The sequence below is a fragment of the Aquarana catesbeiana genome, linkage group LG06 (genome assembly GCF_042186555.1).
Source record: "Aquarana catesbeiana isolate 2022-GZ linkage group LG06, ASM4218655v1, whole genome shotgun sequence".
Classification (NCBI taxonomy): Eukaryota; Metazoa; Chordata; class Amphibia; order Anura; family Ranidae; genus Aquarana; species Aquarana catesbeiana.
Window position 1 is genome coordinate 266,667,418 of NC_133329.1, and position 19,206 is coordinate 266,686,623.

Sequence of the window (19,206 nt, forward strand, 5' to 3'; positions counted from 1 at the left end):
GTCCAGGACCTTCATTTTTATGCACATAGAGAAGTAGTTTGCCTCATCTATTGTTCTTCAAATCAAGTTGGGCATCCCATAATTTCTATACCCTACCTAAGTTTGACCCCGTAATAAAACAAAAAAAAAAAACAGGCCCATTGACTGATTTCTTGTGTCTGGATGCACATTGGAAATGCCTGTTGCCTGGCTGTGCAGGAATAGGGGGAATTAATATTCAGCGGCTCGGGGGGGGGGGGGGGGTAGCGCTACATGCAGGGAAGCCAACAGAAATTTTGGGACCCCTTACACAGCTTTAGGCCTGGACATAGGCAGTCCTAGCAACCAAACCCTAGAGCTGAGACCAGCGGCGCTGGTGGCAGTGGATGCCGTTAGTCCCCATGCATTCAGGGACAGCTCTGATTGCTGCACAGCCTGCACTATTGCTGAGTGGCTCGACTGTGGCAGCAGGGAGGCTGACTGGGTATTTGGGCAGGACACTCTGAGGGATGTTTGGACCCAACAACTGGTTGGAGCCGGACCCCTCGGGACTCCCGGGCCCCCTACATATGTAAGAGCAGTCCCCCCCCCCCCCCCCCGATGGTGGCCCTGCCTACATAGGATATAACATGAAACATGGTGGCCCCATAAACAACCCCCAAAAGCCCCCTGCCCAATGCGCTCCCTGATAGTTTCCCCAGCTAAGTGGCTGAAAGGACCTGGGTAGAAGGAAAAGTCTGCAGAATCCAGAGCAATGAACCCACAATCCATTGATCGTGGTTGCCAAGCTTTGCAGGCTCCAATGCGAAAAAAAAAATTATAACTGCACATTTTGGCGTTTTGCATGGGTGCATTTATTTGCAAAAGGTGGGATTCTCCTTTGAATGCAACAACCTCCCCAGTGTGAAAAAGATCTAACACTTGCAATAATTGAATACAAGATTGTTTTTACAGAGGTCTGTACACCAGGGACGAAAAAAGAAAAGACTGACAGACACATGCTTCCAAAAGAAGGACATTCCCTTTAATTGAGTGTCAGCTGAGCGCTATGGGTCACCACCATGGTGCCCTCTTTCTAGCGCTCTCAGTGTCTTCCTGTTGCTAGGAGACCGTACGAAGCGGAGATCCAGCAAAAAGACAAGACAAGACCGCGCACCCCCCAAGCCCCGCCCATTAGCGCCGCGCAGGCGCGCTTGTTTCCACCACAGCTGTGAGCTCGGGTGCGCGCTCCTTTGGACATGCCCACTTGCTGAGAGTGTGAAGGGAGCGCGCCTTTTGGGTTTTTTGTTCACACAGCGCGCGTTCCCGCGTTTGCCTTTTCCTCGCTCTCCCTCCGCAGTGTAGCGGGGCTCCTAGGAGGAGAATGTGCTGAGGAAAAACATGGCGGAGCTGCAGATGCTGCTGGAGGAGGAGATCCCCGGCGGCCGGCGGGCCCTGCTCGACAGTTATACCAATTTGGAGAGGGTAGCGGACTACTGCGAGAACAACTACATTCAGGTGTGTGAGGGGGTGAGAGATGGGGGCTCCCCCTCTGTATATGTGTGTATATATAAATCTATATATGTGTATGGGGGGGTGTGTGGAATACACACGACGACCCCGGGGACTGAGCACATCGCTGCCTGTGTATTCCCACCATCCGGGGCTTCATATCATAGGCTGACATCACCCACTGGAATCAGACGAATATGTTATATGGATGAGCTGCTGCTCGGCGCTGGACTGACCTTTCCGTCACCCAGGAGGTGAATGGGTTTTCTATAGAGCCAGTGCTGAGCTTGTTATCACCCTGTGCGCCCCATTCATTGAAGAGCCCATTGATGTGCTCGGTGTATGGCCAATCTCATCCCTTCTAGGATCACACCATGTGAATGGAGATGAAGCTCCATGACTAGTTCTAATTATACCTGGAGACACCAGCCATCATCACACATCCCTCCATCATCACACATCCCTCCATCATCACACATCCCTCCATCATCACACATCCCTCCATCATCACACATCCCTCCATCATCACACATCCCTCCATCATCACACATCCCTCCATCATCACACATCCCTCCATCATCACACATCCCTCCATCTCATCATCAGCATCATCATCACTGATCTCTGCTTGCACTGACAGGGGTTCACCTTTACTATCATCACTGTAATCTAATCATAAAGACCAGTTCTATGTATTATTATATAGAGAACGATCAGTGGCTGTGCTGTGATATGCAGAGATCTCATTACCCCCCCCCCCCCCCCCAGTTCCGGCTCTCTGTAGAATTGGGGGTTTGGCTCAGTTGTCCTCCTTATCCTAGGATGTTTTTTTTTTTTTTTTTTTTTTTCATTTTGATGTAAAGTTTGTGTTTCTGTGGATGTTTGTTTACAAAGCCATTGTCCACCTTGTATTTTCACACACTGCTATCAGCTGTCAGGGTATAAACAAACACAATTGGGTCCTGACAGTGTTGTGATACACTTTATGCAGAGACTGATCCTGGTCACTGATCTTCTATAGGCTTTACCATGTCATTTTGAATATTTATGTTACAGCTAAACCCCAGGCAGCTATAAAAGACACAGCTAATGAAGCTCAGTAATGCATCACTAGTGAAAGTGTGTGCATTTATTGAACAAGATGAGTATGGAAAACCTACAAATTCTGGATGAACCCTCTGCACACTGCTATTTACCCTTTCTAGCAAACTTTGCAATAAAGAAAAAAACAGGGATTTTTAGTTCACACACATTTTGCAATACATGTTTAAGCTGGCCAACTGTCTACCGCTGGTCCCGAACCCGTCCTGCAAAAATCAAATGCTGCTGTGGACACAATGCCAACATGGGGCCAAGAGACAAATTGGGGGAGGGCCACTGTGTTCTGGTCTGACCTACAATACAAAAGGTATACCTGTGCTCGGATCCTAATGGCTTGTACATGTATATATTCCATCAGGTATTAAAGGGGTGTAACCACATGTTAACAGTATAGGGTTGCCACCTCATCCCTTTAAACCCCAAAACATATGAATTTCATAGGTTATGAGGCCAATTTAATATAGATAAGGCGCTGAGTTTAATTATCACCTTAAAGCAGAGTTCCAGCTGTCTAAAATTATTAATTTTTTTTGGATGAATTCCTTTTTTTAAAAAAAAAAAAAAGCCTCTTATTTATATCACTCACATTTTAGGGATCGATCGCCGCTCGATTACCGATCGTACGATATCTTATATTCTCTCCTGGCATTTTCCATATTGCTTGTGGGCATGTGAAGCCCACAAGCACTATCTTTTGGGATACGATGCAGCTGAGCGATCAGCATGCACCGCCTATTCTCACGCATTCGCAATATGTATGGCTCGCAGCGCCGTGACTTCTGACATTGCCATCACAACGGCATTGGAAGTGCCTGCCCCGTTGTGATGGCAACGAAGATAAACATTTATGTCAACCTCCGGTTTTGAAATCTCGCGATGCTGAGCGGCGACGATACACACTGACTCCTGGGAATTATGACACCGAGCTCCCAGGAGACAGTGCGCCGCTGGGAAATGACGTCATTACCCATGGGTGGAAGAAGGAGGAAGTGCAGTTGAGCAGCTTATAAACAAGGTAAGCCCACGAATAAAAAACAAATAACCTGTTCCATAAGTACATTATTGGCATTAATTGATTAATAAAAAGTTAAAGTGGATGTACTCTGCTTTAATCAGCCACAGAACCTGTGTAATTCATATGTGTTTAGATTTAAAGGGATGAGGTGGCAACCCTATAACAGTATGGAAAATCAACACGTGTTCCTTGTTGTGGTGTTGGTGATTGCAGAAGTGGGCATGGCAGCTGTGTAAGTGTGTTTCAAAATGCATTGTTGGCAAATACAGTAAAGCACACCATTGTGGTGTCAGCATATTGCTGGTAAGTTGAAGAGTTCATCACTGTGGTATTGTAGAGTGCAAAAATGCACATCAGTACTGTGTCGGTGAATGAAAACGCGTGTCTCTGTGGGGTGTTAGTGAGTGCAGAAAAGTTTGTTTTTGCTGTGTAGGCAAGGACAGAAATGCATGTGGCTGCAGGCTTGGCTAGTGCAGAAATGTATAGAGGTGCGGTGTGAGCGAGTATCCTTGCAGATTTGCACATCGGTGCATGTTGGTGACCACAAAAGCGCATGCTTGTGCAGTATTGGCAAGTGCAAAAATGTGCATTGGACTAATGTTGGTGAGTGCAAAAGTGCACATCATTGAGGCATTGGCAAGTGCAAGGGTGGGTGTTGCTCCATTTTTGGTGAGTGTAATGGGCGTGTTGGTTAGTGCAGAAGTTTGTGTGGTATCAATGACTAAAAAAAAAAAAAAAAAAAAAAAAAAAAGTCGGCTAGTGTAGAAGTGTGCAGACCTGCAGTGTTGCCTAGGGCAGTAATGTATGGAGTTGCGGAAGTGCACAGAGCTACATTGTGGCAAATTGCTAATTGTTGCTAGACCAAAAGTAAACAGGTGCAGAGTTTGCAAGAACAGATGTGAGCGTAGTCTGATATGTGTAAATTGCACAAAAACATTTAGCAAAGTATTTCTCTTTAGAATCTAGATTTGAGCCACGTGGCTAGATGTACACCGTGAAGCAGGGTGGATTTAAATTAAATCAAGTCGATTTTAAATCGTTAGTAAAATGGCTTGATTTAAATCAACTCGATTTAAATCCATTATTTTACAAGAGCAACTGTCATTTCTGTCCTGCAGCAAATCCTCCTCAGACCCGCTGTTGACTCACCGACAGTCACATTCACTTTAATGGGACGGATGGTGATGTGGCAGTGACACAACAAGGTGAGGGACGTGGCGGCAGCAGGCGAGTGGATGCCCCCTAACAGGCACTGCCATAATGGATCTGAAATGATAGGTGCTCTTTAAATATAAGGACTTATTCTTGCTGGTAGTTATAATCTTTAATATTTGCAAACAAATTGAAGGTTTCCTATTTTAGAATACTAGGCTGTCAGGTTAGTAAAACGGCGATATCAGAACTGATTCAATCAGTTTGTAGTGTACATAGATTTGCAAAACAATGGGATAAAAGAATATTCCTGAACTTTTGTTTATCTCATGGCTACTGTGAAATTCTGTGAATGCATCAATGCAGTGCATGTTATCTCTGCTTGCATTCATTGAATGAGTTTACCAAAAATGTGAATATTGCAGAATATACAGCCTCATGCATAACTAAGCTCCATTTCATGTTGAATAAACTAAATTATTAATATATCTTAAATAGAAAACTATCTTTTAGATAGGATTTTTGATGTAAATCGTGTTTTTTTTTTTTTTTTTTTTTTTTTTTTTTCAATTTTTATCAAATTTAGTTAATGCTTTTAGAGTAAAAATCTATTCCTTCTTCTTTTTTTTTTTTTTTTGTTACCACTTCAATACCTGCATATTGTCATATGACATCCTCTGATTCCCAGCTGTATAGGTGGCGTGTGCGGGGCGCCCGCCTCGTCACTCAGGAGCCGGTAATCATGCTCAGCAGCCGCGATGTCCCCCGGGCACCCGCGATTGCTGGTGACAGAGCAGGAACGTGGATTTGTGTGTGTAAATGCACAGATCCACGTCCTGTCAGGGGAGAGGAGACAGATCGTGTTCCTAGAATATAGGAACAGTGAGCGGTCTCCTCCCTAGTCAGTCCCATCCCCCCACAATTAGAATCACTCCCCAGGTAATACATTTAACCCCTTGATCGCCCCATAGTGTTAACTCCTACCCTGCCAGTGACATTTATACAGTAATCAGCACTGATCGCTGTATAAATGTCAATGGTCCCAAAATGGTAAAAAAAGTGTCCAGTGCCGCAATGTCAGTCACAATAAAAATCGCAGATTGCCACCATTACTAGAAAAAAAAAAAAAATACTAAAAATGCCATAAATATATCCCCTATTGTATAGGCGCTATAACCTTTGCGCAAACCAATCAATATACGCTTATTGCGATTGTTTTTTTTTTTTTTTATTTTTTTTTTTAACCCAAAATATGTAGAATACATATTGGCCTAAACTGAGGAAATTTATTTATTTATTTTTTTAAATTGGGATATTTATTATAGTAAAAAATGTTGTTTGTTTTTTTTTTTTTTTTAATTGTCTTTTTTTGTTTATAGCACAAATAGCTAGCAGCATCTTCGGAGCGGTGAAGGAACGGAGTATATACCGCTCCTGCCCATTGAAAACAATGGGACAGCGTGGCTATACCGCCGGCAAAGCGCCTCTGCAGAGGCGCTTTGCGGTGGTTTTTAACCCTTTCTTGGCTGCTAGCGGGGCGTAAAACCTCCCGCTAGCGGCCGAATACCGACGGTAAAGCGTCGCTTACAATAGCGGCGCTTTGCCCCCGCCCCAGTGTGAAAGGGCCCTTAGCACTCGTGGACCTTAATTTTCTACAATTATACAGCTAGTATGCAAGGAAAATTCTATATATTTCTGTACACATTGAGTATTCAAAATTTAGGTTTGCTTGGCTATGTAAAAGAATGTACTCCTTTTAAGAGCCAACCACATTAAGGATCCTCGTGTGTGTGTTGTTTTTTTTTTTTTAAGGCTCCTTGTCTGCATTTCAGTTCATTATGAATTGCACTGCGCCACAATGAGTGATAATGCAATGCTGTGCTAGCAAAACTTGCTGTAGGTGCAGTTATTATGTCGTGGTGAATTTGATGGTCCATTTGAATTAAAGGGCTGCCTTATCCACTTCCCAACTGCACTATGTTTAATATCTGGCCATTCCCTAGTTCTGGGAGGGCGTTCCTAGATGACCTCCTGTGTGGCGCATCAGGAACTCTGTGACCGCTGTCTGCCTTGGACACAGTACATCACAGATCAGGGTAAAGGGCCAAACACAGTGGTGCTTTACAAGGTGATCGCTGTGTCCAGTCACAAGCGGTCACAGATGTAAACACAACAGGTCTTTGAATGTTAATGGCTCTCCTTTCCTGACACAGGGACTGTGTCTAAGGGAAGGAGAGCAGGATCTGTGAAGGGAGCAGTGAGTACAGTGTTTTGCAGTGCCCATCAGTGCAGCCTCATCCGCACACATCGGTGAAGAAGAAACATTACCCCCTTCTCCAATACTTGCCCAAGTCCTCACTCTAGCGCTGTGCTAACCTGTAATTTATTATTTATTTTTCTCAAAGAAGTTTATTAAAGAAAAATAATACTTACAGAAAGCAACATCTGTCATAAATTCTGGTTACAGAGAATATAATGTCATGTTCATTATAAGCAGCAATCACTTCACAACATCTTATGACATGGATCAAGTAGAACCTACATACCGCCAGTACATAACCTGTCAAGAATTACATAACATCTAGCTAGCAGTCATCCCTAGCGCCCAAGATTGTTATACCAACAGCATTATAGTTATAGTCTATCTAATGCTAGATCTACAGGAGAGAGGCCAGGGGTATCTAACCAAGGCGCCCACAGTTTATCAAACTTGCCGGAGCGTCCCTTATGCTGAAAGATAAACTTCTCCAACCGTAAAGTATCTCTTATCTGAGCTATCCATTCTGTCACCGTTGGAGGGTCGACTGCCTTCCAATGTCGATGAATGAGCCTGAAACAAGGCTCTAGCAATAACTTGCTTTGGATGATCATCAATTGGGAGATCATCCAATATACATGGTTTTGGGTCCCTCGGTACATTGACCTGGAAAACTCTATTAACAGTAGTCAGAACACCTGTCCAATATAAATGCAGCTTGGGACAGCGCCACAGCAAATGAATAAGATCCCCATGGTCCCTCAGACATCTGGGGCAGTCCGAATCCGGTTTCACCCCCCCATCCTGAACAGTAGTTGGTGTAAAGTGTGCCCGCAGTACAATGTATAGCTGAGACAGGCATTGAGCACATCTGGACAACCTGCTCGATTGTGCTTTAACCGCATGGTGCAGCTGCTTGTTGTAAAAATACATTGTGTGGGGGAGTCGAAACTGCTCCTGCAGAGAAGAAAGAGCACAATTTACCAGCGGCAAAAATGTGGCGCAGGTGTGTAACTCCGTGCCTCCTCCACCGAGCCCCGCAACCCCAGTGCCTGTAGCTCTTCATAATATCCATTTGCCCAGATGGGGCTATAACTAGTAAACCCATCCAGGGTTTAGTAATTTGATTTGATTAAAATCAAGTCGATTTTAACTCACTAGTAAAAAAAACTTGCTTTAAAGTGGAGTTCCACCCACTTTTACAACTCTTCAGCATCCCTCACTAAACTGTGCACTGTACACAAATTGGATATTTTTTATTTTTTTTTCTCAGCACCTACTGTATATCTGCTGTATTCATTTTTCACTTCCTCCTCCCTGGCTGCAGCCCATCGCATCATTTCCTGTTTGCAATGCCTTCTGGGAAGGGGCGGCAACTTCCTCTGAAACTGTTGTTGCTATGGAAACCTGACCTGAAACCTATTACACTGCTTGTGCTGTGCTGAGCATGTGCGAGATCTGCAAGGATGAGATCCAGGAAGAAATAGTCTGGCTTCAGATGCCCACACAAGATGGCCACGGCCTGCTGTAAGTTTATAAAATAACAAACTACTGCTATAAACTAAAAAAACAGACCTTAGTTTACAGACTAACTTTATTAGAATACATTAAGCTTGTGTATTATAGGGGTATTTTTATTTAAAAAGTATAATTTCGTCCGGAACACCACTTTAAATCAACTTGATTTAAATCATAATTTTTAAGAGCAACTGTCATCTCTGTCCCGCAGCAGCTTCTCCTTTTGACCTGCTATTGACTCACCGACAGTCCCATTCACTTTAGTGAGACGGCTGGTGATGCGGCAGTTGCACAACAAGGTGAGGGATGTGGAGGCAGCAGGTGAGTGATTGTCCGCTAACAGATGCTGCCATGATGGATTTGAAATGACAGGTGCTCTTTAAATGTAAGGACTTTTTCTTGCTGGTAGTTATAATCTTTAATGTTTGCAAACCAAATAAAGGTTTCCTATTTAGAATAATAAGCTGTCAGGTTAGTAAAACAGCAGTATCAGAACCGATTCAATCATAGAGTTTGTAGTGTACATAGATTTGCAAAACAATGGGATAAAGTAATATTCCTGAGCTTTGTTTTATCTCATGGTTACTGTGAAATTGTGTCAATGCATCAATGCAATGTAGAGCTGCACAATTAACCATCGAGAATCGTTATTGGGATCTTGACTAAAGTGTTTCACAATTATTTCTATGCAAAGAATTCTCTTTGCTCTTTTGAAGCCACAGCCCTCCACAGAAAGGAAGAGAAAAACTGGACAGTCTGCCAAGAATCAAAACATTCTTTATCAGTTGAACTTAAGTATAAACATTGTAACAACTTGTCAATGGAATAGACTGTGTGTAAGTGAAAAAAGTTTAGCCACTTAAACACTAAACCTTTTTCTGACATTTGTTGGTTTCAAGTTAAAATCTTTTTTTTTTTTTTTTTTTGCTAGAAAATTACTTAGAACCCCCAAACATTTTATGTTTATATATTTTTTTAGTAGACACCCTAGAGAAAAAATGGTGGTTGTTGCAATATTTTATGTCACACTGTATTTGCGCAGCGGTCTTTCAAATTCAATTAAAAAAAAAAAAAAAAAAAGTTACTTTAATGAATTAAAAAAACAAAAACTAGCCAGTAAAATTAGCTCATATATTTTTTTTTTTTCTTGTTGTAAATGTGAAAGATTCGCGAGAATCGTGATCCTTTTTATTCTAAGCAAAAAAATCGTGATTCTGATTTTGGCCTGAATCATGCAGCTGTAATGCAGTGCATGTTATCTCGGCTTGCAGAGCTTGGATTCATTGAATGAGTTTACCAAAAATGTAAATATTACAGAATATACAGCTTCCATGCCCCATTTCGTGGTGAATAAACTAAAATAAATTATTAATGTATCTTAAATAAAAAAACTATCTTTAGATTTTAGAGCTGCATGATTCTGGCCAAAATGAGAATCATGATTTTTTGCTTAGAAATAAAAGATCATGATTCTTGTGACATAAAATCTTTCACATTTATACAAAAAAAATTGGGCTAACTTTACTGGGTTTTTTTTTTTTTTTTTATCATTAAATTAAATTTTTCCCCAAAAATTGCCTTTGAAAGACCGCTGCGCAAATACAGTGTGACATAATATTGCAACAACCACCATTTTATTCTCTATGGTCTCTACTTAAAAAAAAAAAAAAAAAAAAAAATATATATATATATATATATATATATATATATATATATATATATATATATATATATATATATATATATATATATATATATATATATATATATATAATATATATATTTGGGGGTTCTAAGTAATTTTCTAGCCAAAAAAAAAGATTTTAACTTGAAACCAATAAATGTCAGAAAAAGGTTTATTTATATTAAGTGGTTAAACTTTCCTCATTTACACACAAGTCTATTCCTTTGACAAACTGTTAAATGTTTAACCCCTTCCCGCCGAGCATATGCAGATGTACTTGGCTTTCGGGGGTTATACCGGGATGATGCCCGCAGCTGCAGGCATCATCCCGGTACTGTTTTTTAGAGCCGGCGATCTGCTTTCCAGGTATCCACGTAAGCGGCTTCGTTCCAGCCTCCTAATTGTAAAAACGGAAGCGATTTCATGACGTCACTTCCCGTTTACTCGGCTGCCAACGGCGATCTGAATACTTTTAGACCCCCGATCCCTCCATAAAGAATACCTGTCACCACCTATTACTGTCACAAGGGATGTTTACATTCCTTGTGACAGCAATAAAAGTCATCAAAAAAAATTTTTTTTTAAACACAATTTATAAATATAAAAATAAATAAGAAAAAAAATGTTTAAAGCGCCCCCCGTCCCCGCGAGCTTGCGCAGCAAAGAAAGCGCATACGGAAGTCGCGCCCGCATATGTAAACGGTGTTCAAATCGCACATGTGATCGCCGCGATCGTCCGAGCGAGAGCAATAATTCTAGCACTAGACCTCCTCTGTAACTCTAACCTGGTAACCGTAAAAAAAATTTAAAGCTTCGCCTATGGAGATTTTTAGGTACCGTAGTTTGTTGCCATTCCACGAGTGCGTGCAATTATAAAGCGTGACATGTTTGGTATCTATTTACTCGGCATAACATCATCTTTAACATTATACAAAAAAATTGGGCTAACTTTACTGTTTGTTTTTTTTTAAATTCATGAAAGTGTCCCTTTTCCCAAAAAGTTGCGTTTAAAACACAGCTGCACAAATATCGTGTGAGATAAAATATTGCAATAATCGCCATTTTATTCTCTAGATTCTCTGCTAAAAAATAATAATATATAATGTTTGGGGGCTCTAAGTAATTTTCTAGCAAAAAATATGGATTTCAACTTGTAAACACCAAATGTCAAAAATAGGCTTAGTCATGAAAGGGTTATGCTTAAGTTCCACTGCTAAAGAATGTTGTGATTTTAGGCAGACTGCCTGTGTTTTTTTTTTTTTTTTTTTTTTTTTTTTTTTTTTTTTTTTTTTTTTTTTCTTCCTTTCTCTTGACAGCTGTCGGCTTCAGCAGAGCAGAGAGAATTCTCTGCATAGAATCGAGAAACACTCAAGAACGCAATGGGGAAAAAAATCGCGATAACGATTCTTGACGATTATTCGTGCAGCTCTAATAGATTTTTTTACTCCAAAAGCATTTTATTAAAATAAATTTGATTAAAAAAAATTGATTTTTAAATAAAAAAAATTTGATTCAAATCAAAAAATTTGATTAAAAAAAAAATCATTTTTATCCACCCTGAACCCATAAACCTCCTATAGCTGCCTAACTTTATTCCAAAATTTTTGTATGAGGACGTACGTGGGGAATTGTTTGTTGGATTTTGCATAGGCCAGGGCCTCTTAATTATATTATTAATCCCAGTTCCTGGTCCGTGTAATATGCTACAGCTGGGCCACTAAATAATACAGTCACGGATTAGGCAGCGCCAGGCCCCCCGCCTCTTTGGACTTTTCCAATTGCTCCAACTTAACCTGTGGGGGCTTGTTGAGCCATAGAAATGCCCTGATAATGATTCAGAATACTTTAAGGGGAACCACCATAGGTGTGTTATGCAGAGTGTAAAGAAATTGTGGCATGAAGATCATTTTTATAAGATTCACCCTGCCTACCATGGGCATCTTAAGGGCGCCCAGACTTTGTCTCTCTCAAATTCTATTGATCAAGGGTGACAAATTGAGGGAAAGATAATCCCGTGTCACAGGAGTGACATGGACTCTCAGGTATTTTAAAACCGGATGACACCAGCACATCATGTACCGTATGCCCCAGACTATACGGTGCTATGTCTATCGGCATGAGTGAGGATTTGGTCCAGTTGATTACTAGGCCTGAGTATGTTCCAAAGCCCGCAATCACTGACATTGCTTCCTTTAGTGAGTCAGCAGTGTCGCTCAGAAGCAGCACAGTGTCGTCCACATAGAGCATACGTTTTTCATGCAGCTCTCCATGCCGAAAGCCTCTGATACAGAGGTTAGCCTGAATCAAGGCCGCCATGGGCTCAGTGGCGACGAGGAGAGGGGACAATGGGCACCCCTGACGGGTAAAGAAATATGTCCGCCTCTCCTATAATTGCGGTGAGCTGTAGAACTGGACCCAAGACAGAAACACCTTGCCAAAACCAAATTTGCCCATGACCAGAGGTAATGCCACTCAATGCTGTCGAAGGCCTTATGGACGTCCAGCGATTAGCCTGTTAATTAAAAAAAACATGTGAACTATTAAGGACCACCTTGGTGTTGTTTGGCGCTATGTGGGCCTAATTTACCAAATCAACTAGTGAATGTTCAATTCAGACATTCAGTGCTGTGTGGGAGAAGGTGTTTTTTTATTTTTTTTCTTCTCCACACGTGATTGGATGTTTGACAACTGAGGACAATGTTTCACTTTGTAGCTACATGATGATTCTGTTTCTGAACACCAAAACCTAATGTTTGCTTAGCAGATATGTAGAAAACAATGACACTATCATGAAGAAACATTTTCTATGCCTTAAATGTCCCATTATCATTATGCTGTGTTTTGACTTTGATGTGAGGAGATCATCATTTTATTGCAATGCTTCATACGTGTGTAAAGCTTGGGTGTTAATGTCATTAACCTTTTTACTGGTGTGCTTCTCAGGAAGCATGATCTTACTGTTGGAACACCCATTTCAGATGAATTTACACACCCAGTTTAATTATTGTAAATTATGAATGGCTTTTCATAATAGTATGGCATGGCTGTGTTTATTTTCCCTTGGCTAAAGGAGTGCCTAGGTTTTGTGAATCAGAGGTGGTTTTAGCATTAGTGTTTTGCCATATGAATAACTTCTCACCTCCAAGAAAGCTGTTCTCATTGCAATTGTCTTAATACTAATTTTATTAATGGTGTGCTTTCCATTATCATTTTATATATATTGATTGAAACAGTAAAATGGATGTTGTGGTATATCATGTTTAGCTGTCCTTTTATAAATCATTTGCAAATGAGGAAAAGCATTAAAGTGATTGTAAAGGTTTATTTATTTTTTTAATTAAAATAATAAACGTGGTGTGCTTGCCTGATTGCACAGGGTGGCCCTGAACCTCACCTTTTCAGGTCCCCCACTGGTGCTCCTGGCTCTTTTGGTAGCCTATAGCAGGAAACCTATGGTGGTCCACCTGCGGACTCCCTCCTGACTTACATTGTGTGCAATTGTTGACACACACAGTGTGGTTCGGCCCGGCTTCCTCATTACAGGATGCTGCCTTTGTCATCTGTGAAAGGAGGAAAAGAGACTAGCAGGGCTGCTGGTGGGGACAGCGCTGGATCATGTGGTGTCCGGTAACTGTTTTGGGTGGGGGGGAATACAGAAACAGGTTTTTACATTAACCACTTGAGCTCCGGAAGATTTACCCGCTTCATGACCAGGCCATTTTTGCAATATGGCACTTCGCTACTTTAAAGTGGATGTAAACCCGAAATTTTTTTTTTATATATACTGTAGAGCAGGGATATGCAATTAGCGGACCTCCAGCTGTTGCAGAACTACAAGTCCCATGAGGCATAGCAAGACTCTGACAGCCACAAGCATGACACCCAGAGGCAAAGGCATGATGGGACTTGTAGTTTTGCAACAGCTGGAGGTCTGCTAATTGCATATCCCTGCTGTAGAGTATAAGATTTCCTATCATTTGAGCCCAGTCTTGCCACACACAGTTAATCCATCTCTGAGCAATCCTTGTTTATTGTTCAGTGAGATAAAACTTGACAAACTGAGAAAAACTTTGTCAAATACTCCCCCTTGCTGTGAGTGACAGATGATTTACATATCTCGTGCACTAGCCTAAGAGACCTGCAGTATTTTTGAATTCCCTCCCCCACTCCTTTCTTCAGCAGCTCTGCCAGGATTGGCTGTATCACACCCCAGCATGATTTGGCATGCTGAAGTCATGTGGTTACTTTCCTGTCTTTTCACTGGATGTTAGAGATCATAGCAGAAGTTCAGTGTTAGAAATACACAGGAGAAAATGCATATTGACAAGGAGTGTAGGGGTGGGCGGGGAGTCTACTGACATCACGACTCCACCCACCGAGCTCCAGACAACAGACCCACCCATAGAATATGCAGTTTTTCGGGTCTCATAACAGACAGAGGGGAGACATTTGACAGGTAAAGATACATGCAGGAGGCATGTATATCCTTATAGATAACCCCTATGGCAGTAGTTTAGAAAGGATGACATTGGGTTTACATCCACTTTAACTGACAAATGCGCGGTCATGTAACGCTGTATCCAAATAAAATTTGTTTTTTTTTCCCACAAATGAAAAACATTTTATTCTTTCTGCTATAAAACATATCCAATAAAAAAAATGTAAAAAATCTAATTTCATCAATTTAGGCCCATATGTATTCTACTACATATGTTTTGGTAAAAAAAAAAAATCCCAATATGTGTATAGATTTGGTTTGTGAAAAAATTATAGCATCTACAAACTATGGGACATATTTATGGAATTTTTATTTATTTTTTACTAGTAATGGCAGCGATCAGCAACTTATAGTGGGACTGCGATATTGCGGCGGACAAATCGGACACTAAGCCCAGGTTCACACTGATAGCAGGAATGAAATTGTGTGAGTTCAGCTGAATTCACACGATTTCATTCCCGCATGTCAGTCCCGACTTCGGGGGGTGATTTCAGAGACATCTGTGTGACTTTCTGCACAGATGTCTGTTGAAATCGCACCCCGAAGTTTTTAAAAGTAGTACAAAAACTACTTTTGAGAATCGGTGCGGCTCCACACCGATTTGGATGGTGCCATTGCTGGCAATAGCTGCCGACTTGGCATACAATTTAACATGTCAAATAGCATGCCAAATCGCTACAATGTGAAGCAGGGCTTACTGACATGTTTGACACTTTTTGGAGACCAGTGGCCCTAATACAGTGATTAGTGCTAAAAATATGTACTGTCACTGTACTAATGACACTGGCAGGGAAGGAGTTAACAGAGGTGATCAAAGGGTTAACTGTGTGCCTAACTATGTTTTCTCACTGTGGGGGAGGTGCTTTTACTATGGAAAGGCATTGATCCATGTTCCTGTAGGAGGAACCAGTGAAAACTTAACTTGTGTGGTTGAAGACTAAAGATAGGATTTTAGGGGTCTTTCTAACTAGCACAGTGATATTCATAGGTTGAAATTTAGGACCAGCCCCATGATTAAGAGCTAGCTTTATTCTAGACTTCAGTGAAAATGTAATTGAGGAGATCCAATATTGAAGAAAAAAAAACAACCCAGCTTTACATGAGGTAGTCCAAGGTAGAAACATAAAACTATTGGAGTACATTTCACCAAAAATGAATGCACAGTTCCCTAGTTTATACTGAGGTTGTATGAATTTATCCAAGATATTTTATTGGAGCCTGGTGATCTGACTGAACCCCTTGTTTCTTCTATGTCTTGGATACTGCAAAAGAGAGCTCTGTTCTCCTGGCATAATCCCTGACCTCTTCTATCCATTTAGTTTTTTTGGGTGTTCTTCCCACATTCGTATTCCGGTACCTCCTGTTACGTGCAGGCACCATGCACACTGGGTGTTTAGCCACAGGTGAAGGGCACAAGTCTACTGTCCAGCCCTGCTGACAGCTGCTGCAGCTGAACGGGACTGGGAGGTGCAGTCAGTGGTACTTTCGTTTAGTGCAGTATGCACCCAGGGACTAAAGCCCAGAAGGCAGATTTCTCGCTTTCCAGGTGTTAGTCCCTGGGCGCATACTTCACTAAATGTAAGTACAGCTTGGTGCAATACCCAGCCCTGGTATATCTGTGCCCTCTGCCTGTAACTAAGCCCAGTAGCCCCATGCTAAATGTGCACATGGACTTAACAGGGTGAGTCAGAACTTGTAATTGTCACCTCAGTAATTTTTTCAGGTGGTGTAAAGTCACTAAGGCCCCTTTCACACTTTTCCTGCAACTTTTGACATCAAAGTCGCATGACAAGTCGTACAAAATGATTCCCAATGATAACCATTCATATCTGTGTGACTTCAGAGTAGTCACTGTACTACTTTGGTCCGACTTTGATGCGAGTTGAGGTCAATAGACCTCAAGTTTACACAGGCATTCCCTGAAATTGCGGAAAAATCGAATGACTTTCAAGTCGTGGCAGTGTGAAAGGGGCCTAACCCACATCGTAAAAAACTATCATTGCTGAATTACATGCTGTTCATACTCACTCAGTCACTATGAGATTTGTTTTCTGTATTCTGCACAAAACCTGGTTGATACTGTTCCGTATCTCCCCCTTCTGTCCAAGTCCCCAATTCAGCTTGGGATTTTGCAGCTGTGGGGACAACTTCGCACATGCTCTGTTTTCAGTGCGTTTCTATGCTGGGCATTTCCTCCCTACCACATTTGAGCAGCCCATGTGACTATAGAGCCCCACATGTGGGTGTATACACAGTGGTAAATGACAGCCCACTTCCTCCCTTCTCCTCCATGCCCACCAACCAGCTAAACACAATGGGGCCGGGATTAATGAGATTAATGAGGCTTCACCTCCCCTTATTCTAAGACACAGGCTGGAGGGGTGTGACACAGACTGCGACTGGCAGAAATCCGCCCACACCATGTTATTGCTAAAAAAATAATAGATTTGATTTCAAATGTATATCTGTATGACCATTTTATAATAGTTTATTGATATTAATCAATTTCAATTTTATTTTAAACATGTAACCAGCAGCAGAGGACTGGAAGCTCCTCCTGCTTATGTTTCCCTGCAGACAGGCTGGGAAAGAGCTGGGTCATGTGACAGCTGTATATCGATTAGGAAAAAGGTACTTAGATGTGTGTTTTTTTATTATTATTATTTATTATAATTATTAATTAAATGGTGCCATCATCCACATACAGTTAGAAACGGGACATTGTAAATTAAACAGTGTGTGTGTTTAGTATAACTTTGACTCTAGCAATGTACCAAAATTGAACCACCAGTTTTACATGGATTGACTCCTTAAGAGTTGTAAAGTCAGAAGATTTTTATTTTTTTTGTCCTAATGCATTCTGTGCATTGAGATAAAAAGCCTTCTATGTGCAGCAGCCCTCCCAATACTTACCGGAGCCCAATCTCTGTTCAGTGATGTCCACGAATGTCTCTGCCGTCCGAGACTCTCCCTCCTGATTGGCTGAGACACAGCAGCAGCGTCATTGGCTTCCGCTGCTGTCAAAGTCAGTCAACCAATCGGGAGAGAGAGGGGGCAGGCCCGGGCTGCAGCTCTGTGTCTGAATAGACATCGGGAGCTGTGACTTGGCTTGGGTGCCCCCATAGCAAGCTGCTTGCTGTGGGGGCACTTGACAGGAGGGAGGGGCCAGGAGCGCAGAAGACGGTCGGGGGCTGCTCTGTGCAAAACCACTGCACAGAGGAGGTAAGTATAATATGTTTGTTTTTTAATTTATTTTTTAAATGAGACTTTACAATCACTTTAAAAGTAATACTTGCAATTTTATGTATGCTTGTGTCTGGGTAACTGTATTAAGGGCATTGATCCTTTGGGGGCAGTGACTTGTGTGAATGGTTTAATATCCTTTCTATTGTGCTGTGGAATGTTAGAACTTCCCTATACAAGTTTTCTTATGTTAAATTTCAGTGCAGGATTGTTGTATGTTGACTTGGATGCACAAATACCATTTTTTTTTTTTTTTTTTATAAAGAACTGATACTTCTAAAAAAAATAAAATAAATAAATGTAAGTACTCGCCGATACCTATCGCAACTGTTTTGTTTACACTTTAGCTGTCAGCAATGGTATAAAGTATTAAAAAGTTATTTACAAATGAAATAAAATTTATTTATTTATTTTAAAATGTTGCTCTTTTTTTTTTTTTTAATGTGAAACGTGTAAATATATGTTAAAGGTCTAAAAATAGAAATGAACAAAGCAAACAAAAAACATTGAGGCCACATTCATCTACAATACTAATGCACTAGGTTAGTGAGTGGCGCCGTCTCTTCTCTTTGATAAAAGAAATGAATATAAAGGTTTCAAAAGCTTACTTGGTACACAACAATCTTTGGTTTACTACAGAGTTTGGTCCATGTAAAAATTTCATGTCAACCCTCTATATAAATGCACTAGAAGCTTGTGGCTGTAAAGGCTGAAGTTTTTACCTTTAAAGTATAACTAAAGGCAAAACTTTTTTTTTTTTTCCTTGGTTTTGGATAGAGTAGAGTGGGATTAGAACACCTGTCAGTTTTCATTGCTGTCTGTGTCCCCTTTATGGAGATTCACCCTCTCTAATCGAGGTTTACCATTATCTTCGAAAGTGAAGGTCAAAGAAAATCCTAAATTTTTAGGTTGTCCCCAGCAAAGTAATAGACAAGAAATCTTCCACGGGGAAACACGTTCTGGGGACCATGGGGTCCCCAAGGAATTCCCCTAATTTGCAGGGATTTTCTCACTTGCTGTTTTGTCTGTGGGGGGGTGGTGGGTGGCAAGCAACGCTGTATGTCAGTGGAGACACACAACCCAGCTCGGGATCGTGACTTGCTGTGGGGGGGGGGGGGGGAGCCAAGAGCACCAGTGGGGGACCTCAAAAGAGAAGGATCAAGGCTGCTCTGTGCATAAATGAGCCATGTAAGGATAACCTGTTTATTTTTTCAAAAATCCTTTAGTCATCTGAAGTAGTTATGTATAAAACCTTTTTTGATTATAGA

The 19,206-nt window shown here is 41.3% G+C and overlaps 1 protein-coding gene across 28 annotated transcripts in view; it reads left to right on the forward strand.

Annotated features, from left to right (window-relative positions):
- Nucleotides 1-1,155: 1,155 nt before the first annotated feature.
- ABI2 (abl interactor 2) overlaps nt 1,156-19,206 on the forward strand; it is a 182,302-nt gene continuing 164,251 nt past the window's right edge. For 7 of the 28 annotated variants that reach the window (XM_073633320.1, XM_073633321.1, XM_073633342.1 and 4 more), the window contains exon 1: nt 1,158-1,476. In XM_073633320.1, the coding sequence (XP_073489421.1) occupies nt 1,360-1,476 (117 nt within the window). In that variant the 5' untranslated portion in view covers nt 1,158-1,359. Of the gene's footprint in view, nt 1,477-19,206 lie in introns of all 28 variants that reach the window. The other 21 variants (XM_073633340.1, XM_073633341.1, XM_073633328.1 and 18 more) reach the window with 6 other exon arrangements.